The sequence below is a fragment of the Hermetia illucens genome, chromosome 2 (genome assembly GCF_905115235.1).
Source record: "Hermetia illucens chromosome 2, iHerIll2.2.curated.20191125, whole genome shotgun sequence".
Lineage (NCBI taxonomy): Eukaryota > Metazoa > Arthropoda > Insecta > Diptera > Stratiomyidae > Hermetia > Hermetia illucens.
Genome location: NC_051850.1, coordinates 136,470,968 through 136,497,720, shown reverse-complemented (window position 1 = coordinate 136,497,720; position 26,753 = coordinate 136,470,968). Strand labels below are relative to the sequence as shown.

At 42.7% G+C, this 26,753-nt stretch overlaps 2 protein-coding genes and 1 non-coding gene across 3 annotated transcripts; 2 read left to right on the top strand and 1 right to left on the bottom strand.

Annotated features, from left to right (window-relative positions):
• Positions 1-4,127: 4,127 nt before the first annotated feature.
• On the bottom strand, positions 4,128-4,199 carry Trnap-agg. The gene has a single exon. It is a non-coding gene; the product is annotated as a tRNA-Pro (tRNA).
• Positions 4,200-14,704: 10,505 nt separating this feature from the next.
• LOC119649965 lies at positions 14,705-15,942 on the top strand. The gene is made up of 4 exons (XM_038052401.1): positions 14,705-14,864; positions 14,996-15,236; positions 15,297-15,397; positions 15,759-15,942. The coding sequence occupies exons 2-4, from the start codon at positions 15,047-15,049 to the stop codon at positions 15,906-15,908; spliced, it is 441 nt and encodes a 146-aa protein (XP_037908329.1). The 5' UTR covers positions 14,705-14,864; positions 14,996-15,046; the 3' UTR covers positions 15,909-15,942.
• LOC119649966 lies at positions 15,919-16,442 on the top strand. Its single transcript, XM_038052402.1, has one exon. It carries the CDS (start codon positions 15,956-15,958, stop codon positions 16,127-16,129), a length of 174 nt encoding a protein of 57 aa, XP_037908330.1. The 5' UTR covers positions 15,919-15,955; the 3' UTR covers positions 16,130-16,442.
• Positions 16,443-26,753: the final 10,311 nt, after the last annotated feature.

The following is a 26,753-nucleotide window of genomic DNA, read 5'->3' as shown; positions in this document are numbered from 1 at the left end:
AAGTTTTCGATATGAGACATCGTTTATAAATGCCAAGTATAAAAACTTCATTATTGAGGAATAATTCCCTTACTAAGTCGACCCCATTCTTTATGTAGTCACTTATATTTCATACATATAATTAACTTGAGGCAAGTTTATGTCCTGTCGAGAACAAATTGAACTCGAGGCAAATTAGAGTATAAAGCAAAGCAAGTATAGACAGTACTCCTTTGGATACACTTTCGCCAAAATGTTCACAGTGTCGGTCCACAGGTGACATCCTCCTGCCTATTGACTCGCACCGGAATCGCATGGCAAATCCATATAATTGTCTTCTTTCTCTTTTTTCCGAGCAGTATATCATTTCCATGATCCCGGAACACAATAGAGAGGGAATCCTGGGTTAGTCAGAGCGAAAGCAGAAGCTGGTCATACTGCCGAAAACATTTACGGAGCAAATACTCACTTCTGAGAGACAAGAAATTATCAAGGACTTTGTCGCCTTGTCCGAGCTCATGTTCCCTGAGATACGCTTTCGACCAGGTAATATACTGGTGGACTGCGCGACGGAAGACTCTGTGGAATGGCTAAAGATCACAGTCCCTAAATTGCCAAGATGGAAAGGAGCAGAATTGTGGACATGTGTTAGGTATGAAATGCCGGGAGCACACATGATGACTGCATCCCTTCCTAAAGCCGCAGCGCTAGAGGCGGAAGACCTTATCGGCCGGCAAGCAGGAAATTGCAATATCGGAGGAGGAGGACAACATTCAAACAATGGAAAATAGCTCGAAACAGCAATGGCTGGCATTATGATAGCCCAGATAAACCTCCACCATGCAAGAGCTGCATCTGCCATAATTTCAAAGGCAATCTCGGAGGACAACTTTGGAGTAGTGCTGGCTCAAGTACTCTCTGTGTTCCAACGGGGAAAGCTCCTCTTCCACTAAACTAAAAAACAATTGAAATAATAAAAACTTGTTGTTTCTTTTTCGTTGGTGTGGTTATTTATTCTTGCAAATACCGATATTTCGGGAACCACTTGTTCCCTTCATCAGTGCTAGCACTGAATAAATATCCACACCAACGAAAAAGAAACAACAAGTTTTTATTATTTCAATTAATTAATCGTTGGAAACACCGCATAATTTCACTCAGATAAAAAATCTATCAATCAATCGTAACTTAAAATATATTTGCCTTTCAGAGGTCCCGACTGGAGACTTTGTGGCTGTTCAAGATTCACTGGAAGCCGTAAGGAGAGGGAGGCAACCTTAGCATGAGTCTACTACTACGAGATCCGGGTCCCACCTGAGCTAGTCGCTAGACTGGTTAAGTCCAACGAGAAGAAAGCGCTACCACATATCCTCGGCTCACGAAATCTGGTAAAGCAGCGACATAATCCAAAAGATGCGTATTTTCTTAAATTTATTTTTAGTAATAAGTTAGAAATATATAACATAAGGTACACTGCAACGTACTACACGTACGATGTAGAGGTACTAGACATAACTCTAGGGAATACTCTAATGGGGGATCACAAAATAATCAGATTCTACATTATAGGCAACTCTGAAATAAAAATAATAGTGAGAATCCCTGGAAAACGGACTGGGACTGCACCTGAGCAACAATATGACTCATCTACAAAGGGGCGGTAAAATCAAGAGCAAACTGGAACTGGAAACCATATTGGAAAACCTCAACAAAGTCGCCATTGACGCATGCATTGAAGCTAGACAAATAAGAACAGAAGTCGGAAAGTTCTTCAACCGGGCAAAACAAACCAGAGACTGACCAACGTACAAAAATGCAGTAACGCCATCAGGAAATCAAAACGGAACAGGGTCCTACCTTACTGCGAAGGCGACCCTCTTCGATCTGAGTAGATGTCATCTTCCCCTTACTCCAGAGAGGCCTAGAAATCATCTTCCAAGAGTGTCAAGGGGCAACATAACCTTGGGATATATACCAAGGACATGGAGACGGGCAAGATGGGTCTTCATTCCGAAAGTGTATAAAAGAAATCCTTTTCACACTAAATCTTTCAGATAAATCTGCCTAACACCGTTCGTACTATTAGAACTAACGTTACAATGGATAATCCCCTACATCAGTGTCATGACACTCGCCGGCAGGACGATCAAACGAAATTGCTGGATTTGCGAGCTTTTCGACTCTATCCAAATCAGCGCTTTGTCTGAGCAAACCGGTCAAAACGAGCCGACCCCGCTTCTGAACGAACAAAGGCTGCAGAGAAACAATTATGTAGATGTTGGGAAATGTGCTTCGCAAGCGCATTCCGGTTTGCCTATATTTTCAAAACCGATAACAACAGCTTCAATTTTTTGGCTTACTTGGAAACATACTTCAGCCGGGTGGTATACTGGATGGCCGCTTTTAAAGGAAACCGGTCATGCGTATCTCTTCTAACGCTGTGGCATCATCATCTTTCGGTCTGTACAGGGAGCGCACATTCGATGAGAAAATGCCTGAATTGCTTGTCCCTTTTCTTTGCGGGCTGCGTCATTAATTTTACCCAAGCCTCCTTTTGTGGCTTGATAAAATTCGACTTCTGTATAAGGTTACCAGTCTAATTAACTGTTAACTCGCTTTCATTTTCCCTAACTGCAACAATCAACACGTCCATGGGAGACTAGATTTGGTAGCAGAGCTGTTGGTGTTGCTTCAATAGACATTTCCCAGGTTTTGTGCTCTATCATGGGAGACAATGCAAGATTTCGACTTGGGACCTATACTTCCCTTTGACCGGTAATTTCACGTCGAGTATAAAAGTTTCTTTTCTTCGGTTTACTTACGAGTACGCGTCCACCTTCTCTTTCACATCGACAATATTTCCAGATATATGATTCCAAGGCAAACTGATGCCGGAACGATATTAACTCGTCAACGTAATCGTCACGGAGAATGGCGATACTTTGATCTACAACGACTAAGGTTTCATTTGCATAGCTGCATAAAGTTGATGGATTAACGAGCCGGCACCTCTTTATTTCGTTGAGAAGACCATGAGAAAGGACCATATAAAAATAATTGGAGCCATATTTTGATAAAATCAGATTTTAAGCACCTTCGTTCACCTTTATGCAATGGTGTCCCTTGCCAAATAAAATACCCTTTACATCCAGGGCCAGGAAATTCGGCTGATTTGAACCCAATAGAAAATGTGTGAAATAGAATAAAGAAGCTCCTTTACGGAGAACACAACACTAATCGATAAATGTTAACGGATAATATGAAAAATTTGGCGTGAGGCGCCTGAGATAAAAGAGTGCAACATAGCTTGATTCAAAGCAAAGGATGGCAACGCTAAAAACAATAATATTATATAGAATATTATATATGCACATATATTTCTTTCTTTTTATGCAAGTATGCATATACCTCTTTCTGAGATCTACTGCAATAATATTAACTATAATTTTTCATGAATATATCAACTTTGCTACTGAAAAATATATATAAACAAAAGCTTTATTAAATTTCCGTGTTTGTAATTTTTTGGCCGGGGAGTGTAGACTTTCCGAGCTAGATCATCCCAACGCATACGCGACCTATTGAGCCGGATTTTATTCACACCACATATCCGCCTTCCGATGTTTTTCAAATCAGTTTTTACTTCTAGCAATATTGCAATTGCAAATCTTTCTCGAAAGATAAGATTTCAGTACAATATTCAGACGCTACAAGAAATCAAAAGCAAAGTATCCCACAAATTACCAACAAGAGCATTGGCTCGACAATAAGTCCTTAGACACTGATGCATAAAAGTTGTCCTCAGCGATTAGAAAATGCGGTTTATGATAACATTTGCAATTGACATTAATTCGATACTTGTCTAAACCAAATTCCATCCGAATATCAATTGAATTCAATTATACCCAAAAGACAAAAGTTTGTTGTCATCTAAGTACTTCAGATGCGTCAGTCGCCGTATTTGAAAAACATGTACTTGTTCTTAATTAATCTCTCAGAATAAAAGTGCTTTCTGCTTATCTGACGACGTTTTGCAAAAGCAATATCAACTGAATAAAGTTTTCGCTGGGTTGACATCTTTTAAAAGCTTCTTGCAGAAAGCTAGCAGTCCTGCATGAATTGATCTTACAAAAAGATGCACACAAGTTGGGCTCGTCCGGGATTTGAACCCGGGACCTCCCGCACCCTAAGCGGAAATCATACCCCTAGACCAACGAGCCAGGTGGGAGTCCTTACTAAATTTAATATTTTCTTTCTGCATTTACAAACCTAAAGTTACGTTGCTGCGTCCTATAAATTTCGTGGGTGCCGCAAACACATCAGTTATACATTAGTTTAGCGTAAGCCAATGTAACGCTTCATTCGAGATTATTTCAGGCAGAATATGTCAGTGGCGCGTTACAAGCAAGTATTGATGAAAGCTCGCGGTCGGTTTCCATACATTATTTTCATATATGGTACGTAGCAGCACAGAGAAAGCATTGGCGCGGAGCAGCTTCAGTTTAATATTGGCATTTAGATTGTTGTGCTTATAGATAAATTTAGTACTGCTTAGCATTCGATGCGAACGTTAGCAGAAATAAGGCTTTCTGGGTATATAAATTGTATAATAAAATATAATAACAAAATATATAATAATAAAACCCAAATATTTCCTTATAAATATCACATGTACGCTAAAATTTTTTTGGTTAAACGAACTATATTTATGCAGTCATAACTAGCTCCCTAAAAATTCGGGACTCTGCTTTCTATCAAAGCGATAGAAAATGTGTACAGTGCATTCTCGATATAACAAAGTTGAAGATGATTAGAAAATATTCGTTATATCAAATAATTTGTTACAATGAAGTTTGTTATATAGTGCTTAGGTTTGTCTACGATTCGTTTTAACAAGGGAAGAAAACTTATTTATTAACCTCAACATTACGTAGATGCACATCTGCGTACCTTGTTATAGCGAACGATTTCCACCAATAATGGTTATGGAAGCTTAATTTTCATTTTGTTTATCCCGATTAGAGAAAAAGTCGTAAATTGTGGTCTGCTTACCACCGGTGAAGTTATCACATGCAAACGCAATCTAATTCCGTGATGGATTTGACTACACCGTCGCTCAAACTACCTTCTTTACAAAACCTGTCTGTCTGCCTGTCTTTTTTTTTTAGCTAGGGGAAATCCATCATGGATACGCATTTGGAATCTAGGACACGCATGCCGGACTCTTACCGACTAAAACCTCCCATACTTTCTCCACATTCTCCCCGCGGGACCACCGTTTCGGTATTGCTTCGGGGGGCTGCTCAGATCTTAGCTGTTCACTCTAAACTGCAGTAGCTTCCCTTCTATGTCTCCACTGTAATTATGCTGCTTTTAGTTGCTGGTGGATCCGTTTCACCATTACAACTACCGCGTCCCATGTTGTATTTGATTGCACCATGTACCTTATCAGATTTTCCACCGTTAAACGGGAATTTAGCTCTGTTTCAAGCTTTCTCCTTGAGCTTTTAAAACTGGGACAGGCGTAGGACAATCGGGCGATTCATCTAGACCAAACCTATAGAGATAACTCCTGCATCCACCGTGTCCGGTTAATGGGATAAGCCTGTGTGTTCCCCAGCCATTCTCCGCCTGGTCCCATGCTATTTGCCAAGCAACCAGTGACGCTCACTTTGCTTGTTTAAGCTTGCTTCCTGATGACTTGCCTCATCGGTTAGAATATCTACCGCGATCATCCCCGCAATACGCATGCTGCCTCATAAGATGTTGTTCGGTAGGCCCAACATGTTCGGAGAGCGCTTAATCGATATGTAGCTTGATAAAAAGTACAGAGCTGACGACTCGCGATAAGAGTAATCGTCGACTGTGCTTCGGGCTGCCTACATTTGGTAGCACCCTTGCCAGTGTTGAGCTGATTATCGCCGCTTTCTGCCCAATAAGCTTTAGGTAGGGTTTAAAGCTCAGCTTGGAGTCGAATATTACTCCCATGTATTTTAGCGATGGCTGAGAGCTAACAACATACGCCCCGATGCAAATTTCAGCAGTTTTCTGTTTCCGCAGCTTTGTAAAGAGCACCAACTCCATTTTGTGTTCGGCAAGCTCCAGCCTGTGGTCTTTAAGTCAAGACTTGATCGTCCGTATAGTCTCGTTCGCATATACTCGTATCTGTACTTCGTCGGGGTGGTTGGATGTTATGACCACTCCAATGTCATCTGCGAATCCGACGACAACGGCTTGTTTAGCTACTGGAAGCCGTAAAACGCCATTATATCATACATTAAGTTCCATAGCAGAGGGCCCTGCGGAACTCCTGCCGTTATTACATACATCTTCGACCCTTCGGCCGTATCATAAAGTAGCTTCCGCTGTCGGAAGTAATCGAAGATTATATTTAATATGTATTTTGGTGTTTTTGCCGCGATGAGTGCTTCGATGATATGGTTCCATCTGGCAGAATCGAACGCGTTCTTGATGTCAAGAGTCACCAGTGCGCAGTATTTTCCTTCGTCGTAGGCTTTTCTGGCTAGTTCAAAAACCAGTTTGGTAGCATCAATCGCCGACCGAGCCTTCCGGAAACCAAAGTGCCTATTCGATAAATAACCTCCACAACCGGTTATAGATTACCCGCTCGAGGACCTTGCCTATGGTATTCAGAAGACAGGTAGGTCTATAGGATGTTGGTTCACCTATCGACTTTCCTGTCTTCGGGATCAATACAAGCTTTTGTATTTTCCACTCCGGGGGGAGGACCCTTCTTTTAGGCAGTCTGTAAATACCCGTTCAAACATGCTTGGTGCCATTCTCATCGCCAATTTCAGCGCCTTATTAGGGATTCGATCCATGCCGGGAGCTGCAGCATCTCGCACCCTTTTCGCTGCTTCCAAGACATTGTCTGTGGTTACTGGAGGTGTGTCTTCGGCGCTCATTGGTATCATTGGGAAGATTGTTTCCGGATGTTGAGTCTGCCTGCCCGTATGTCTGTCTGTCTGCCTGTCACACGCAATTTTCTCGGAGACGGTTACAGCGATTGACACGAAATTTGGTAGAAAGGTGGGAACTGTGAACGCTCACGCATACAGTGAGTTACATTCTTTTACGACGAATTTAAAGGGGGATCCCCATACATACAAAAGGGGGGTGTAAATTTTTTTTCATCAACTATAGTCATGTGGGATATCAAATTAAAGGTCTCGGTTAGTACTTTTCGAAACCGGTCTTAGTTTTGACATTTGTTAGAAAAGTGGGGAGTGCGGGTTTTGAAAGTGATCATTCCTTTAAGGGGACCATTCTCAGAAACTACCCCACCAAAAAATCTGAAAAAAATCAGGAGGCTGCCTGGTGCCTGGGCTCCGAAATATCTTCCATACTGGTATCTGTATAAATAAAGTTAATAGCAAAGTAATAATATATTACTATAATTTTTAGTAATTGGCTACAAAACCCCCTTAAGTTTATGCTAGCACCATTCGCAGCAATATAGGGTATAATAAGTGTTTGGTGGAAATCGCACTATTACTAACAAAGTTATAATACGTAAAAATTGTCGCTTCTTTGCAAATTCAAGACTGTGAATGTCAATATCATCCGAAAGTGGATATTCTCACATAATATGCATAATGCATATATTACGTGCCACGTACTAAGAAATACACAAAACCTTTCGTACCTGAAGCGTCCCGTGTAGAAATAAACACTTTATTACATCCAGAGCGTTACGAACCTTTTCTGTAGTAAAATCACGTTGGATAATTTTACTCTCTTCCTCCTCGCATTCTTCCGCTTCTTCATTAGGAACTAGTAATACAGATGTGGCAATTTCATTATCAATGAATTCTCAAGAAACGGCTAAATCATCATCAAAAATAAGAAACCTCGAACTCAATTTCTTGAAGGTTGAATTCTTCCTGAACTCTTTGCCAGGTCTTAGCAGATTCTACGAGTGACAAATCATCCTCCTCATCATCACATGGACTTTTGAACCCACTCTTCTTCAAGCAGTTTGTAATGGTTTTTTGACTGACTTGATTCCAAGCTTTGACAATCATCCACATAGCTTGTAAGACGGCAATTGTAGTTGGTGTTTGCTGTTGAATATCAGTAAGAAACTGTCTGACAACTTTCTTTCGGTAGTGCATTTTGAAGCTTTGAATGATGCCTTGGTCTAGTGGTCGAAGTTTCGAAGTGGTATTTGCAGGCAAGTACTTTATTTTTATGTTTGTCAGGTTAGGAATATCTCCGTGTGCAATATAATTATCGATGAACATAAGAATTTTCTTCTTTTTTTCTTCATCTCTTTGTCAAGGCCAATTTTTAAAAGCACCAAGGGTCATCCAAGCCTTAGTGTTTGACATGTACTCTATTGGTAAATTATTGACATTTTTAAAACATCGTTTTTTTTTATATTTTCCAATGATGAGTGGTTTACGTTTGTATGTCCTGGTACAAATTGTTCCTAGCTGCATTGCAACAATGTTAAACGAAGTTTGCTGTTTTTCCCACCACGACGTTTATCGCCTTTGAGTAAGAAGCTTTTGTCAGGTAAACATTTATAGAAAAGATCTATATCATCGACGTTAAAGATGTAGTCAGGTAAATATCTCTCGATCTGTTCTGGAAGTTTTACATACCCCGTCACCACATATTTTTCGAAAAATATTTTCCTTTCTTTTTTTGAAATGTTGAAGCCGCCCATTACTAGCATGGAAGTCTGCATGTCCCAATTCTACTGCGAACTGTTGAGCCTTTTCCTGAAGGATAGACCCTCCTATAGCCACATTTTTGTCCCGGTACTGTTCTAACCATTTCCGAACACATTCTTCAACGTCGGTGTATTCACATAACTTTAATCGTTTGATGTTTACCGGTAACCCACTTTCTTCTGAAAATTTATCTTTAAACTTCAAAATCGTGAAAAAAAAGTGAAGCGATGGCGGCTTTACGGTTTACGGCCCTGGTAAGAAACCGTAAAGCCGCCATCGCTTCACTTTTTTTTGAGAAGTTTGGGTGCAAGCCCTAAGCGAGGGGTCCGTGGACCAGGAAAGAGGGAGTAAGTTGCTTCCCATTTGGTCCGGTCCTGCATTAAGTTGATGCGGACTTAGGACCCCATCATTCCTAAAACGAATATTTCAAAATCGTGACCAATGTACTCGCCGGAATTTTGAACTTTTTAGTGATGTCCATTTTGTTCTCCGTAGGATTCTCGCCTACATACTGAATGATTTTTCGTTTCTCTGCGACGGTTAAGGAACACCGTTTCCGTTTCTCATCCATTCATTATCAACGGTACAACAACCGGTATCCGATTCAGGCCTGCCTTAATAAGGAACTCCAAACATCCCGATTTTGCGCCGGGGTCCACCAATTCGATATCCCTAAAGCTGCCTGGCATCCTGACCTACGTCATCGCTCCATCTCAGACAGGGTCTGCCTCGTCTTCTTTTTCTACCATAGATATTGCCCTTATAGACTTTCCGGGCTGGATCATCCTCATCCATACGGATTAAGTGACCCGCCCACCGTAACCTATTGAGCTGGATTTTATCCACAACCTGACGGTCATGGTATCGCTCATAGATTTCGCCGTTATATAGGCTACGGAATCGTCCACCCTCATGTAGGAGGCCAAAAATTCTTCGAAGGATTCTTCTCTCGAACGCGGCCAAGAGTTCGCAATTTTTCTTGCTTAGAAACCAAGTCTCCGAGGAATACATGAGGACCAAGAGCAAGATCATTGTCTTGTACAGTAAAAGCTTTGACCCTATGGTGAGACGTTTTGAACGGAACAGTTTTTGTAACCTAAAATAGGCTCTGTTGACTGCCAACAACCGTGCGCGGATTTCATCATCGTAGCTGTTATCGGTTGTGATTTTCGACCGTAGATAGGAAAAATTACTAACGGTCCCAAAGTTGTAGCCTCCTATCTTTATTCTTCCTGTTTGACCAGTGCGATTTGATGTTGTTGGTTGGTAGGTTTTTGGTGCTAACGTTGCCACCAAATACTTTGTCTTGCCTTCATTGATGTGCAGCCCGAGATCTCGCGCCACCTGCTCGATCTGGATGAAGGTAGTTTGTACGTCTCGGGTCGTTCTTCCCATGATTCCGATATCGTCAGCATAGGCCAGTAGTTGGGTGGACTTGAAGAGGATGGTGCCTCTCGCATTTATATCGGCATTGCGAATCGGCCAGGTTGAAGAGGATGCATAATGGGGCATCCTCTTATCGTACATAGACCGTTGTAGATGTTGAATGGTCTCGAGAGTGATCCTGCTGCTATTATCTGGCCTCGCACATTGGTCAGGGTCAGCCTAGTCAGTCTTATCAATTTCGTTGGGATACCGAATTCTTTCATGGCCATATACAGTTTCACCCTGGCTATGCTGTCATAGGCGGGTTTAAAGTCGATGAAAAGATGGTGCAACTGATGTCCATATTCCAACAGTTTTTCCATCGCTTGCTGCACAGAGAAAATCTGATCTGTTGCTGATTTACCTGGAGTGAAGCCGCTTTGGTATAGGCCAATGATGTTCTGGGCGTATGGGGCTATCCGGTCTAGCAGGATAGCGGAGAATATCTTATAGATGATACTCAGAAACGTGATACCTCTATAATAGCATATACATATACATACGCATGTCTACTCGGAGTAATTGACACTGAAATCCAAATATAATAACTAAAAAAAGTCAAAAAAACGAAAACTAAAACGTCCCCACGACCCCGTCGTTCAGATAAGATCACTTTATATAATGATGACGTCATACATGGCTTGGGTGCCATAATTTACCTAAAATGCGAAACGTTGACCTATGCTGATGTCAAGTTTTACTATCATGGGATGAACTTAAGTGGCATTTTCCCGTAAATTTCCAAAACAAGATAATATACTATTGTTAACTTTATTTGTGCAAATATCGGAACGGAATGTATGTGCATGTGTTTACACAAAACCTTAAAAAAACCAAAATTCTCTCTTTTTAACTAATCAATAAATTTTTCATAACAATTAAACAGTTTCAAATAATTATTATCACTGTGTAAACACTTTTGTCACGTCAATATTGTGCTCACGACGTTTTATGCATGTTTTTTATAAGCACAATATCCACAGTAGTGACGCCTTTTAAGGTTTTGTGTAAAGCAGAACCTTATTAAAATGGGTTTACTGTCTGCCTGTTTGTTTGTCTATTTGCCCGTCACACGCATTCTTCTCGGGAACTGTAGCGGCGATTGACACCAAATTTGGTGGAAAGGTGGGAACTGTGAACGCTCACGCATAGAGTGAGTTACATCCTTTTACGTCGAATATAAGGGAAGGTCCCCATACATGCAAAAAGGAGGTGTAATTTTTTTTGCACCAAATATAGTCATGTGAGGTATCAAAAAAAAGGTCTCGGTTAGTACTTAGCTGGTCTTAGTTTTGGCATTTGTTGGAAAGGCGAGGAGTTCGGAAAGTGATCATTTATTTAACGAGGCCATTCTCAGAAACTGCTCAACCGAAAAATCTACCAATGTAGGCTATAATATAGAGCTTGGTGGAAATCGGACTATTACTAACAAAGTTATAATAGGTCAAAGTTGTCACTTCTTTGGAAATTTAAGATTTTGAATATCGATTTCACTCGAAAGAGGATATTCTCACATAATATATACGTATATTAAGTGTTACGTACTAATGATACAAATTTACATTCAATGTTGTCATATGTAGCTCCTTTACATAATATTCGCCAAGAGGGACGTCATTAATTTTAGTACTCTTACCAAAGTAAGGTATTGCATCCACCATATACTTTGTTGCAGCGTCACAAATGATTGTGAACTTAATTCCATATTAATCAGGCTTATTCGGAATGTACATACGAAATACGGTATCTCCCGCGAAAACCTAGCAACTGATCGTTTACTGTTTACTTTGCTCCTGGTGTATAATTCAACCTGCATTGATTGATGAAAGTATCTAATATCTTTCTGACAGGGAAGAAAGCATCGTCCTGCCTATGAGTTGGCCGTAGCGATTTATTGTCCATTCTTAGACATCTAAGTAAAACCTTTCTTTCATTATTACACTAACGTATCGAATACCAGAAAATGATGCATCGAATCCTAACTAATAGGATCATCGCTTATTTCAACCGGTAGACCCTCATCATTAATTCCCTTAAATCTAAGGTTATTTGCTTCAGAAACCCCAGCGGGAAGTGCCACTGGTGCACAGTACCAGAAAGTAGAAACCTGCATTTACGCATTGCAAACGCAACAACAAACTTAAATTAAACCCTCACATCACATCTATTATTGCCAATGATTCTAAGGCCTCAGCTGCCTTAAAAAAAAACCTCATCTCATCCCGGACCCTATTCCCTGCCACCAAAACCCTTTTATACAAAACTCTTATTCGTCCAATCCTGACCTATGGTTTCCCAGGATGAGCTACCATGTCATCTAACATAGCAGAAGCCCTCCAACGCTTCGAAAGGACGATACTCAGGAAATGCACGGCCAAATACAAAAGACCAAACCTAAAATTTCACACAAAACTCTCTCCTGCACGACCTCTCCGGGGTTTGCCCCATAATTCCGCACAGGATCAAGCTGTCGCGGGTCAGACTGGAAAAGTGGCCACCCTAACCCGCTGATAAAAAATCTGCAATGCATTGTTACGCGAGCAGAGGTACTACGTGTCAGGGCTGGCTCCTCTTTCGGACAGTAATTCTCCTCTCAACCATCACGCCTCCCCTCTCTCCTTCATTCCCTCCTTTTACCAAAGCTCCTCCAAGGACTTTCACAGAGACTAACCGCGTAGGGCCAACGTTCCGGCAGTCAATCCTCGCGCAGGTGTAGATCACCTTTCATTATTTTTTTTAACTAGTCTAGATTAAGACAATCAATATTAATTAGCCTGTACAATATGATGATATCTGTAATCATTAACTTCTCCCCTAAGTTAAAGTCCCTCCTTCTACCAATTAGCCTCCACAATACACGCCCCGCAATCCCAGAGTCCTCTTCATCCTTCCCGTCTTTGGTCACTGTCCTTGCACAGGTCCAAATCGAGTAAAAGGTAGCCCTTTCTCAGTTTGCCGTCACCATTGAGAAAGAACTGCGCTTTACTCCAAAGCAGTCGATCAATCCTGTTCATCGGTGCCTAAAAACTCCCATAATCTTGTTTTCCAGTACGGATTACTATTTTGTGTTGTTTTCTGTTATGTGTGTTTAGTTGTAAGGTATAAATTATTCTTAGGTTTAAGGGGGTCATCCCGCGTGAAGGCCGTTTTTTGGCTTCTTTTAGAAATTATTCGTGGAGAACTGGATAAAGATGCAAATACGAATTTTTCACCATAGATTCACTAATATCTTGAGTGTGCATAGTAATTTTTCCAGGCCGATCGCATAGTTCTTTATTGAAATACAGAGCAATTTATACCCCCATCTCCAAAAAAAGGTGTTTTTCTGCTGCCACGCTAAAGGGCGCTGTGATCATCTTAAAGAAAAAACAAAAAACGGCATTTCAACGTACAGAACTACAGTCAGCAAACTAGGATTATTAAAAAATATTTAAAACCAAATTTTTGGCGCCGTGTTAAACTTTTTTTATGAATTTTGGCGTTTTTTCATAGCATCTTCAAGGAATAAAAAAAAAAACTATTGAAGGAATCGCAATTATCCTAGTTTGCGGACCGTAGAAATATAGTTATCGTTCCGATACTTGTAGTTCTTCTAAATAAAAATAAAACTAGGCAGCTTTCTCCTACTACAATATTTTTTAATAGTTAGGGAATACGTATTTCGAGAGCTACTTACTCTCTTCCTCAGTACTTAAGGTAGCTTAAGTTTTATTTTTACGTAGAAATATGTTCTGAATAAGTCGTGAAACTCACAAAGAATTTCATTATATAGATTTTGGGCTATGGTGGCAGCCGATTTTCAACATGCAGTTTCAGGAAAAACGGATTTAAAAAGTAGAGTGCGCTTTTTAGCCATAAAACTTTAACTGGCAGATTAATTATCTGCTATACCTAATCCATAAACCTCAGGTTTCTTAAATTTTTTTGTCCGTTTAGCGAAGTCATTCGAACGTCATTCGGACCGATAAATATGAGTTTTATTACGACATAAATGTCGCATTTGACTTATCACTTGTTTAACACTACAATTTCCGAAGAACTCCGAATATCAAAAACTTACTTCGCCTATATATTCTACCCTATATCTAGATACAATTGATGCCAAAAAAATCGATTCCGCGGATCCGACAAACGGGATGCCCCCTTAAGCACATGTTATGTCAAATGAGCATTGGCATGCACCACCTTTTTCCTTTATACCATGTAACCGGCTAGGCCGGATATTTCCGTAGGTTACCGTTACATACTTAATTAGTCACGCTTGAGCTTTTAAGTTATTATTCTTTTTGTACCGAGCATGATTTCTTTTCTTTGCTCAAAAAATTAATCTGAAATCTGCATGATGCATTTTACTCATCGGTAGACTGGTGGTTATCGGTACCATTTCTTCATTGGTCCATTTCACTATCTCCTCTACACTTTCTTCTGTGATGTCGGCATTCTTAATGTTATTCCACATAATTTTCCCCGCCACAATTCAAATTTAGAACATGCATTGTCTAAATTCTTCAGGTTTGTGAATCCGCTAAGTAGTCATGGTGACAATGCTTATCAATTTTAGCACTCGAGACAAACAACATTTCTCGTTTAGCTTCTGGTCCGGCTTACATGGCGAGCGTTCCTCGCTGAATTCTTTCAAAGTAGTTGGGCTTGTGCTGCGCTGTTGGTTGAATTTGTTTGTTTTGAGGGTTCTTTGCGAACCCGATTCCTAAACTAAGTCAAAGTGCATCGTAGTTCATTGAATCAAAACTTCAAACGCGAGTAAGTATCCGCCTCTTGTGAGTTTCGTAGGGTCACAAACTAAGAAGACTCATCCGAGCAGTCACACCCATTTCCATGACACCAACGTTTGGCAATTCCAATTTGCATTCAAGCCTTCCCCGTATTTTCAGACCTTTCGGTGACCAGCGATGAGATAAAGTGATTGTTTATTGGCAACAGCTATGTCAACAATTGAAGAGCGCCGAGCGTATCTCGACAGTCCGTACTTCAAGTCACACATTTACGGGAACTTCTCGCCGTTCTACGCCACCATCGCCGTCTGCACCGCGTTGGGCGTTTTCCTGCTGGTTTTGAACGCGATCTGCACCTGTTGCTCGAAGCACCGTCATTATTGGAAGGATCGCCACACAGGTACGTAGCGGAGCAATCGACCATTCTTGTTGGGATAATGGGAATCCTCTTTGTTTGCAGGAAACCGGTGGCTGGTATCCTTTTGGACAGCGACTCCGCACAAGCAGCCCCCGTTGGATTTCACTGAGCTCCGCGACGTGAGCGAGTTTAAACCAATTCGGGTAAGGGCGCGACTGTTTAATTATTCATTTAAATTGACTTTGGTTATGGCGTGGAATGCGTTCCCATTCATTTATGGATATGCACGCTCAATTAAGAAGCGATTATGTGACGTTATGTCGGCGGTGCTTTCAGTTTCTTAATTGATGCGCAAATGCTTCTTGTCATGGGTTGTGTGTAGCGATTTCGTTTGCCTGTTCTGATAATGAATGAATTGAGTGAAGTCTTCTTATTTTTATCACTACTGGGTATGCACTTATCTGCATAAAGGCATTTCATCTACAAAGAAATGAACCTACACCATTAGCTCACTTGCAACTTTCATTGGTTTAATAAATCTTTATTTTTCCTTATGTCCCGTAGCACATCGAAGACGTCGAGCAGGCTGAATACATTCCCCCAGCCCAGCACCACCAACATCATCCACAACCGCATCCAAGCCGATCATACTCCCAACACCCGCACACTCGCGAAGAATTTGTAGAACTGCAAAAACGCGAAAGCGACATCTAAAATTCTAAATTCAGGATCTCCGAAAGGAACCCAAGAATCTCCTCAAAATGGTTTTCATCGCAATGTATCCAGCGGTCGCCGCGCTGGCCATGTTTATTGTCTTAATCATAATGATCCTGCTCCGTTGGGGCCCGAAGATCTGCAAGGTCCGGCACCATGCTCTGCCCGACGACCACGAGTGGGACGAGAAAACGTACTCGCAGCCGATCAGCTATGCCTGAGGCCCGCTGCTGCGACCACTAGAGTTAGTACAAAGGAGGCGCCGGAAATCTTTTTAAATTTGTTTACCTTCTGTTAACCATCGAATCACACCATGCTGAGTGCCTTATCATCGCGTTTTGTATAAATAATACCGCATGAGTATTTCATGTTTCTATTGCATTCCATTTTCCGTAGACTAATGAAAACTTGACTCGATCATGTAATAAACGTATTCCGTCCATTTGAAAAGACACCGTAGATTTTAGGATTTGACTTTGTAAAATCACAATGCCGAATTTTATATTTTAATAAAAGTACGAATTAGAATTTTAACAATTGTTTTGCTGCTAATTATTCACTCGCCTTGTCAGATCGATAACCCCATGGGAGTCCGAATCTCTTCGATGATGAAGAGGGTTGATGCCCTGTGAATTAGAACTTAAGAATACATTCAAAGTCTTCCCTGCTTGTAACAGGCGACTAAAAAGGATAGCAATTTGCGGGCTAGAAAACTGCAAATTTTGAAACATTATTGCTACCGAAACGTCAACAATGCCTCAGATAGGGACCGACCTCTGGCTATCGAAAACGGATTATGATTAGTTTCTAGGATGTGCGCACATTACTCGACAACGAATACTCCTCAGATGGATCGCTTTCTCCAACTTAAGCGGGAATTCCAATGATACTAGCCAGACATTCTGGGCATGAGTGAAGCAAGATGATGAGACTCCGGAAAGTACTCCTTTCCCTATTGCGACAATGTACTTTTTTACTCCTGAAAACTGCGGAAACGCAAATCCGGTCTCGGGTTATTTCTAACGGCTACCGCAAGGGGCGCTCTCTTGCACCAACGGAGACTTCCGATGTAGTGGAGAAAATTACTTTCTTCAAGCAATTATACGTAGTTCAGGGGAGGCTTCCTAAATGTGATTGTGATCTGAATGCCAATGTGGGCTCTGACAACGCCCTGCTCGGACATGTGATGGGGAAACACAGTATTGGTGACCGTAACGATTGGTATAAGGTTTGTGAATTTCTCCGGCTTCCACCGCCTCGTCATTGGTGGCCCATTGTTCGAGCACAGAGCCTGCCATTAAATTAGTCGGGTTTCAACTGGTCCACACCGTCATCAAAAATGTTTTTTTGTCAGGTCCTACGCAGGTCGCTGGCCACATTCCGAAGGGACGTCGTAAGATCTGGCTGGATCTGGATCAATGAACGGAAGTGGTTAAAGGCTCTATTAACCGCTGCGAACGGCAACAAGCATCACGAACTCGAACTCCGATACCGAACGAAATCGCGGGATGTTCAGCGTAGTGTGCGGTCAGGAAATGGGAAGACGCCGTGGAAAGCGAAGAGAAATGTATATCACCACGATTCTTAACCGTATCACATCTGGTGAGCTCCTTCTCCTCCTCTTGGGAATGAAGCGACTGGTCCCGTAACATGCGTATACGGACCGTTCTTCCAAGGTGAAAAGAAATCATCAATCAATGCACTCAAGCGGAATAGAGCCACTGGGCTTGACCGTCTCCCCGCAGAGTTATTTATCGCTGCACCTAAAGTTACTGCAGAACTGATACTTCCACTAATACTTAAATCTTGGTAATCTGAGACCTTTCCCATAGAGTGGAAGAAGGGGTGACTGTTAAGATTCCAAAGAAGGCTAACCGATTCAAAGAACATTTCGAAAGCTTGATGGACAGAGGGCAGGCTGGTTTCCATTCCGGAGCATCCTGCATTGACAACATCAACATCCTAGGGATCTCTTTGGAATAGTGTGCGGAATTTAGGTCTTCGCTGCACTTGCTCTTCATTGATTTCGAGAAAGCTTGCGATAGCGTAAATAGGGAGTGTATCTCGCGTGCTCTATGCAGAAGGGGCAAAGAAACTAATAGCTCTTATCAGAGCAACATACGATGACGCAAAAAGTCATGCGCAGCAACGAGGAAAAATCTCGAAGGATTTAGAAGCCTAAAACGGATCTTGTCACCGATATTGTTTCTTGTTGTTGTCCGTGCCGTTCTTCATGCTGCCTTGTCCGGAGGACGTGAAAGAGTTCAATGGACGATAATATCTTTCCTCAAATACATCTGTTCGTTTTCTCACCGGGTCATGGAGCTAGGTCAACTTTCTCTGGATGTGGAAAGAGAGACAGATAGAGTTGGACTAAACATAAACAGCAACAAAATTAACGTTCTTAGTGTGACGGGTCATCGTACTCTCCCTATCTGCATTTATGGTGAGAGCATCGAGGGTGTTCATTAATCTATATATCTAGGAAGCATGGTTTCTGCCGACGGCGGCGTCGCCTTGTCTAAGATCTGGAAAAGCAGTTATCTCTAAATTAAGATCAAGCTGAAACTGTTCTATGTTCGTGTTCTTTCTCTTTTGATATATGCTGCCTCTCAAAAGTTCAAAGCCTTCGTGAACACGTATCATCGGAGTCACTGGCCTGATACTGGTATTGGTCGCACAGACCAGTTACCCGTGGGCGATGTGATCAAAAGGCCAAACTGGCAATGGATAGTCATGCATTAAGAAAGGGCGACAACTTTATTGTTGGTCTCGCCCAGCAGTGAAGCCTATTGTCCCAAGTTGTTCTAGGAGTGGGTCGTGCCAAGAGCACAACCCTGGAAGCGCATTTCGGCTGTCGAGTGTTAATATTTCGTGTTGACAACATAACATTATATATCCGATGCATTTCGGATTAATGGTAATGGATTTTAAGGGAATCACTGAGCGAATGATGCTTCAAAAGTCCTCCACGGGAAGCTTGGTGGAAGTAAACACGTGCAACATTCTCGCCAATAAATCCATGTTTGGTCTCCGAAGAAGTGCAGAGGAAATAAGCAGCTGCATTCAACATCAATCTTTGGCGTGCATCGTTTTCCTGCTGGAATAAGGATGAAGAAACACACACAACGAAACCATCAAGGCGACATCGACACACCAACACACCGACACACCTCGCCCCTACTCGAAAGGTGCACAATAAGTAGTCTTTTTAAATCAGGGCCTTGAAGTGTGTTAGAGCATTTCATTCAAAACCGTAACGATACTCTACAGGATTATAGTACCACACGATACAATGTGGTCAGAATTGCGCTCGCCCGAGATTATTACTCTAAGGTGACTCACAGCTGAGTCGACTGGTATGCGACGTTAAATTACTATACAAATCCCATTGCCACTAGGGAGATTTGAACCGCCACCTTCGGTGTGACAGCCTTGTGCTCTAACCTAAAACAGATATTGGGTGCAATCTCGAGGCTTTTAAATCCCCATCCAGCGTATCAAGCCACCCATGTTTCAGCCTGCCTTTTGGTCGTTTACCATCGACTTCGATGTTCAGACCAATATTGGCAAGTGAATTCTCGTTAGCACGAATTGCGTGACCATACCATTGAAGACCCCTCTTTCGCAATTTTTCCACCATCGGTGCAACCCCATACCGATTGCAGATATCCTCATTTCCGATGTGATCAAAACGTGTCATGCGACTAGTCCAACGCAACATCTTCGTCTCCATTACCCCAAGATGCCGTTCATTGTCTTTTATACTCAGCCAACACTCAGAACCGTGAGTTTATCTGAATGCCAAGGTAGGATCTAACAACACCTTGCCCGGACATGTGATGGGTAGTGGTAGTGGTGTGAGGTCCGTGGATTTCAACAACTTCCACCGCCTCGTCATTAGTGGCACATTGTTTAAGCGCAGAGCCTGGCATAAAGTCAGCTGGGTCTCAACTAACTGAGGCCGACCGAGCAATCAGATCGACCACTTTGCGATCGTAGATTTAGGAGTTGTTTCCTGCATGTGCGTAACAAAGGGGAGCTGACATTGGCCTCGAAAGGGAGAAACATCTGATGTTTGCTTATATTTGCTTGCGTCGTGCCTCCGCCACTTCTCGCAGAGTTTTGGAGCTTCTACCCCCTAAGTTTAACATCGACCGCTTGATTGACCCATCTGCCGCTCGACAGTGGGAGAGCTATTTTGCGGATCAGACGGCGATTATAATGTGTAACACGCCTGAGAATGTCGATGAGCATTGGGTTGCCATCAAAACAGCTTTTTTTGGGTGTCACATAGGTCGTTAGTTACGTCCCGAAGCGGCGTCATAAGAGCTGGCCGTGTAGTGTATGCTGTGACAACAGAGAATTTGCTATTGCAGAGGTCGGGGACGCTGAAGATGCCGCAGATCGCAATGATTTTAGAACTGAATACCCCATCACGAAAGAGCTTTTCGATGGTCCTGTGAAGGACATCAACGGTCGACTTCTCATCCATGATGATGAGCAACTGAGGTGGAAAGAACACTTCACTACGGTGAACGGTATTATATCCGGTGAGGTTCCTTCCCTTCTGGATGAAATGGCTAGCCACCGTAACATGCAGATAGGGAATGTTCCTCCAAGTAGAAGAAAAATCATTTTGGCCATCAATGCACTCAAACAGAGTAAGGCCGCTGGGCTTGATGGTCTCCCTGCAGGGTTATTTATCGCTGCACCTGCAGTTAATGCAGATCTATTGCCTCCACTCATATAGAGTTTTTGGGAATTTGAGGCTTTTCCCAGAGAGAGTGATGACCGTTAATATCCCAAAGATGGGGGCTCGGTTTTAGTTTGAGGGAGGGAGGGGTATCTGCGCACATAAAAGAACATCTCGAAAGCTTCATCGATAGAGAGCAGGTTGATTTTCGGTCCGGATCCTACTACATTAACCACATTAACACTTTACGGATCATTTTAGAATAGTGCGGGGAATTTATACATTCGTTGCACCTGCTCTTCGTCGATTTCGAGAAAGCTTTCGATAGCGTGGACAGAGAGTGTAACTGGAGTGCTCTATGTAGGAAGGGCATTCCGAAGTAACTAATATCTATTATCAGGGCGATATAAGGCTTTCGCTGCCTTGTCTGGAAATGCAGTTATCCCAACACTAAGATAAAGTTGAGACTGTTCTGCGCTAGCGTTCTTTTTGTGTTTTTATATGGGAGCAGCACAAGAAAGTGAACTCCATTTCTACTCAAAAGCTCCAAGCATTCGTCAATATTTGTCTGCGTCGTATCATCGGAGTACGCTGGCCTGGAAGGAAGCATGGTTTCTGCCGACGGTGGCGTCGCCTTGTCTAAAATCTGGAAAAGCAGTTATCTCTAAATTAAGATCAAGTTGAAACTGTTCTATGTTCGTGTTCTTTCTCTTTTGATATATGTTGCCTCTCAAAAGTTCAAAGCCTGAACACGTATTATCGGAGTCACTGGCCTGATACTGGTATTGGTCGCACAGACCAGTTATCCGTGGGCGATGTGATCGAAAGGCCAAACTGGCAATGGATAGTCACTGACACTATCCCAAATGAAGAACTCGGTCGGCGCACAGGCTTGGCACTCGTACGTGATGTAATCGGAAAACGGCAGTTTTTTTTTTTCCACAAGAAAAAAAAGTGTGGTGGGCATCGTCCACAACTCCATTGCAAAACACACAATCCGGAGAACGCGCCTTTCCAATCTTGTGTAGGTAAGACTGAAAATTTCCATGCCCACTTAAAAATTGGGTAAGGAAATAGTCAGTCTCACCATGCTTCCGATTCAGCCACGCACCTAAGTTGCCGATAAGCCGCGCAGTCCACCTGCCTCTAGTTGCATTTTGCCAAGAGAGCTGCCACGTCTAGAGTGTGTTGCCGTTCTTCGCGAGCAACCACCTCCCTTGGCTCATCTCCCTTGCGCTTGTATATGGCCTGACGCTCCCTAGCAAGAAGGGCAACGGGGATAACTCGCGCAATCACCATCACGGCCGGTTCAGAGACTGTGCGGTACGCAGACGCCACCCGTAAAGCTCCCCGTCTCTGTACTTCGCGAGGCGTCTACGATATACCTCCTTGTTAAGAGCGTTAAGACCCATACCTCTGCACCGCAGAGCAGGGCAGACTGCGTTGAGCTCATCAGGAGACGTCGCCTACTAGACGTAGGATCCCCAATGTTTGCCATTAGCCTACTTAACGCCGAAACTCCAGCCGCAGCCTTGTTCGTTGCTGCTTGGATTTGCTCAGAAAAGCTCATCTTTGAGTCAAGAGTCAACCCGAGGTACTTTACCGCTGATTTTGACTCGATTATCGACTCGCCGAACGATATGGGACGCAGGGTCGGAATTCTCTTCTTAGTCAGGATGACTACTTCGGTTTTTTCCAGTGCAAGGTTGAAACCATGAGTAGTCATCCATCGGCTTACCCGTCGCATCAATATGCCAAGTCTGCTTTGCGCCTGTTCGACAGTGCGTCCAGCAACAAGCGCTGCGACATCATCTGCGTAGCCGACCAGGCGCGACTCTTCTGGCATGTCGAGTTTAAGCAGATTGTCATAGGTAGCGTTCCAGAGGTCCGGCCCTAGGATGGATCCCTGTGCTACCCGCGACGTGACCTCCATCCACCTTTGACCCTCTAGTGTTTCATAGAGCAGGGAGCGGTACCTCAGATAGTCCCTCAAAATCCGTAAGAGATAGTTCGGCACGTTGAAGGTATTGTCTAGTGTGCTTAGAATGTCTTTCCATCTTACGGAATTGAAGGCGCTTCTGACGTCAAGCGTTACGAGGAGCACTACCCATCGAGTTCAGTGGCTATGTGCCTCTGCTCGTCGAACGGCGTCCACGACCTGCATGACAGCATCAATTGTCGATCTCCCTGCCCTAAAACCAAACTGCCGGGGAGATAAATCTCCGGCAGCACGTATCGCTTCAGCGAGTCTACTTCTGATGAGCTTTTCGAGCACTTTCCCAGCAGTATCAAGCATACATAGTGGGCGGTATGAAGACGGCAGTTTGGGATCGCCTTTCCCTTTAGGGATCAGCGCAAGCCTCGCAACTTTCCAACGAGCAGGGAAAATGCCCTCTTTCAGGCAAGCGTTGAATGCGCCGAGCAGTAGGTCTGGCCGGTGTTGAAATACCAGTTTGTACACCTCTGCTGGAATACCATCGGGTCCGGGCGCCTTCTTGTTTTTCATAGAGAGGACTGCCTGTTCCAACTCTTTTACAGAGAAAAGTGGACAGTCCTCTGCGCTCTCCCCGCCGACGTCACCATCCCATACGGGGTGTGCAGGGAAGAGTGCCCTCACAATCCGGTCCATCTGCTCGGCCTTAAGTGAACAGGGTTTCCGCAGAGCCCCGATTTTTCGGGTTACAAGTTTGTAACCGAGTCCCAATGGATCCCCATTCACCTCGTCGATCAGATCTTGCCAGCAGCGAGCTTTGCTCTTGTTTATTGCACTGCGGAGTCTCCTTTTGGCTGATCTGTGCTCCATCATTATGGTACATGCCTTCTCCCGGTCGCCTAGACGTTGTGTTAAGCGGCGGAGCCTGTGACATTCCTTCCGGAGCTCTGCGATTTCCACTGTCCACCAATACATGGAAGGTTTGCCGCGCCTCGATGTCTTCCTGGGCATGGAGGCTCCCCAGACCGTCGTTATCAGGTTCTTAACTGAATTTACGACAGTGTCAGCAGCGGCGCCACCGCCCCCAGGAGTACCCTTCAGCGTGGCCCCACCTGTTCCCAGAGTTTCGACAAGCTTTCCGGTGGTCACTTTCGCGACGTTCCATACACAGAAAGATCGCTGGGGTGGCGCACACCGAGAGTTTGTGTCCACCACTTCGAAAGCAATGTATTGGTGGTCACTTGCCGAAAAGTCTTCCAGAACTCGCCACCCGTCCGCCAGCGACACCAGTGATTCCGATGCGAAGGTTACGTCTGGAATGCTTCCTTCGCAGCCCGGGCGCCGGAACGTTGGGGTGGATCCGGTGTTTAGAACTACCAGTCCTGTTCTCGCCGCCATTTCCAGAATTCGTTTCCCTCTGGAATCTGTGTGAGGCATGCCCCATTCAAGTGCCCTAGCATTGAAGTCACCCCCGACCAGGATCCGCCCATCCGTGCTTAAGATAGCGTCCTCCAAAGCCTCAAGCCTCCGACGAAAGTCCGGCATCGTCTCATTCGGCGTAAGATAGACACTAAAAAACGTTATCCTTGAACACCGAATCCAGACAAAGCCGTCCCCTCGGCCTTGGGCAAGAACCCCCAGGAGGGTGCCGTCCCGAACCCAAATGGCAGCGGTACCTGATATATCTGGGTGCCATGAAACTGGGCCCTTGTTTCGGTACTGCTCACTGATGAGTACTAAATCAGCTTTGGTCTCCGCAGCGAACTGCGCTAGCAACTCGTGAGCGGTTGCACTCCGGTGCATATTGATTTGTAGCATGCGAATCATGTTGACCGTATCCTAGCTCTTTCCAGTTCTGCTCTGAAAACTGGACACCGCCCCGATCCCGCAGTGTGCGCAATGCTCTCATCAGTCGCGCCACGGTCCCTGCATAGGACGCAGCTTTCCTTTTCATTGCAGCTGTTCGCTTTATGGCCTGCCTGACCACATTTACGGCATGTTGCCCCTCTGTCAGGTCCCCGACAGTTTGCGGAGGTGATACCAATCCGGACATTGGTTACCTCCGGGCATTCGCGTTTGATGGCCTCTTCTACCTCGTTCTTTTCCGTGAGACAGTCAAGGTCTCGGATTTCTAAAGCACACGTGGGTTCCAGGCTAGAAACCAAAGCTTTTTCTCCTAGAAGCCCCTTGACTGCTTCACAGAACGTGACTTTATTTATAGTCTTCGGGCCTAGTTTGACTAAGACTCCACCACCCTTCGTTTTACGTATGGAAGACACCTCCGCTCCGTTGTCTTCGGGTTTGATTTTGTAACGGATTTCGCTGAGGACTTCCGCAAAAGTCTTGCCTTCCGTCGGCTTAATCGGAAAACGGCAGTGGCAGTGGATAGATCGCACATTAAGGAGGAGCGACAGTTGCATTGCGAGCCACACCATGCAGTGGAATTCACTCTCCCAAGATGGGCGACGAATGGGGGCACTTAACGCAGAACAGTAGCAGTAAAAGACGGGTGCGAGCATCTCGGGAAGTCGTGGGAGGGGCTGAAGGGTGAAGGGCAACCATATATATATAATTAATAATTAAAAGCCACAATTTTAAAATTTTTCAGCCTTTTATTATTTTTTTGTAACCTTTTTTCACATAATGTATTTTTGTCAAAATTGGAATTTACTCACATTTCTTGTTTTTTTTTGTTTGTTTCTGTTTTTTTTCTGAAAATCACAATCTTCTTATTTTTCTACGCAATAAACTTAAAAACTAAAACTTAATCCATTAATAGTGTTGTAATGTTTCAATGATTTAATCAATTTAAAAAACAAAATAATAATAGTAAGAAGGAAAAAAAGGCAAAACACATAGATCTATTGTGTAATATTATTTGCTACTATACTTCTCTCATTTGCTTCCATTTTAAAATTAATGTACGTATTACCGAGGAAAATATAGATCGCACAAGAGACGGTCAATCGGTTAATCGATTTTGTTTCGTTTTACCACCGCCTGGGCATAGTTTGGCTAAAAGATGAAAGTATTGTTTTGTCGCTTGTTTTAAATGCTGAAAATCATATTTCCACAGTTTTCAATGTAATTTCCGGTCGCCATTGGTTATATTTTTTCGAATCGGTTATAGTTTTCTGCCAAAATAGTTTCTGTTTTTTTTTGTTTGTAATATGCGTCGCTAAAAAATGTTAATCTTTCAATCACTTATTTATCTACAATCGTTCGTTTTACATTTTCTTCAATAGTTTTTGTTCATTTTGTAAAATATTTCTCATCTTATACACAAAAACAACAATTTTTGCCTAAAAAGTTCAGTTTTTATTAGCTTAATTTAGTAAAGGAAAATTGTTTTAGGATTCCGTGATTTTGTTGAATGTATTTTAAAAATAAGTTTCCATTTTCTCTGAAATTGTATAGAATTCATTCATGCTCTTGAGATGGATTTCTTCCTGCTGTTGACGATATTTTAATGGAAAATGTATGGAAATTAAATGAAAATTTGGATTGGACTCTCCTAAAGTAAAGATGAACAATTGGTCGTTTGAATAAAAGTGTCTTTTTTTGTACAATCATTTTCTTGCTTGATATGGCGTAGATTTATTTCAATTATTCGGTATAAAATGTATTTCGCAGTCTAATTTAGAAAAGTGACTTCTTTTACGGCAATATTTCAGTTCCTATTGATTGGTTGAATATTATCTCAGCTAGATGGAAACCTAGAATCTGATAGCTTAAATCGTTCTCATGGAGTTTTGTTCGTTTTCCGACATAAATTCTGCTTATATTTTGCTCACATACTTTTGATGGTGAAGTTATTTAAATATCAACGATGAAATGTGAGATATGTAACCATTTTTAGTCGCCAAATTTGGAAGTTTCGCAGCCTAGTTTGAGCTTATTGTAATAGTTTTATTTGGTGGTTGAAAAAGAATGCTGTGTCAATGTTAACCTGTTTCTTTGTATATAATTTTGTTGTCAATTTTAAGCATAGAATATTTTAAAATGTTATACTGGACGGCTTCATAATTTGGGGCGCCATTTTTTATGTGTTTCGAAAGGAAGTACTCCCAAATACCAAAGTGTTGGAGGAAACTTATAGCGCTGTTTAAATAAAATTAAAGAGGAATTATTAAATTAATCCAATCTAAACCGAAAGGTTACATTGCATAATTTCTATACATTTTCCAAATTCCAACCTAAATATGGTTTGTAAATT

Excerpts from the sequence above, each read along its gene's own strand:
- LOC119649966 (XM_038052402.1), top strand. The coding sequence starts at position 15,956 with ATGGTTTTCATCGCAATGTATCCAGCGGTCGCCGCGCTGGCCATGTTT.
- LOC119649965 (XM_038052401.1), top strand. The coding sequence starts at position 15,047 with ATGTCAACAATTGAAGAGCGCCGAGCGTATCTCGACAGTCCGTACTTC. Across the intron at positions 15,237-15,296 it reads TTGGAAGGATCGCCACACAG|GAAACCGGTGGCTGGTATCC; the intron begins GTACGTAGCGGA and ends CTTTGTTTGCAG. Across the intron at positions 15,398-15,758 it reads GCGAGTTTAAACCAATTCGG|CACATCGAAGACGTCGAGCA; the intron begins GTAAGGGCGCGA and ends TATGTCCCGTAG.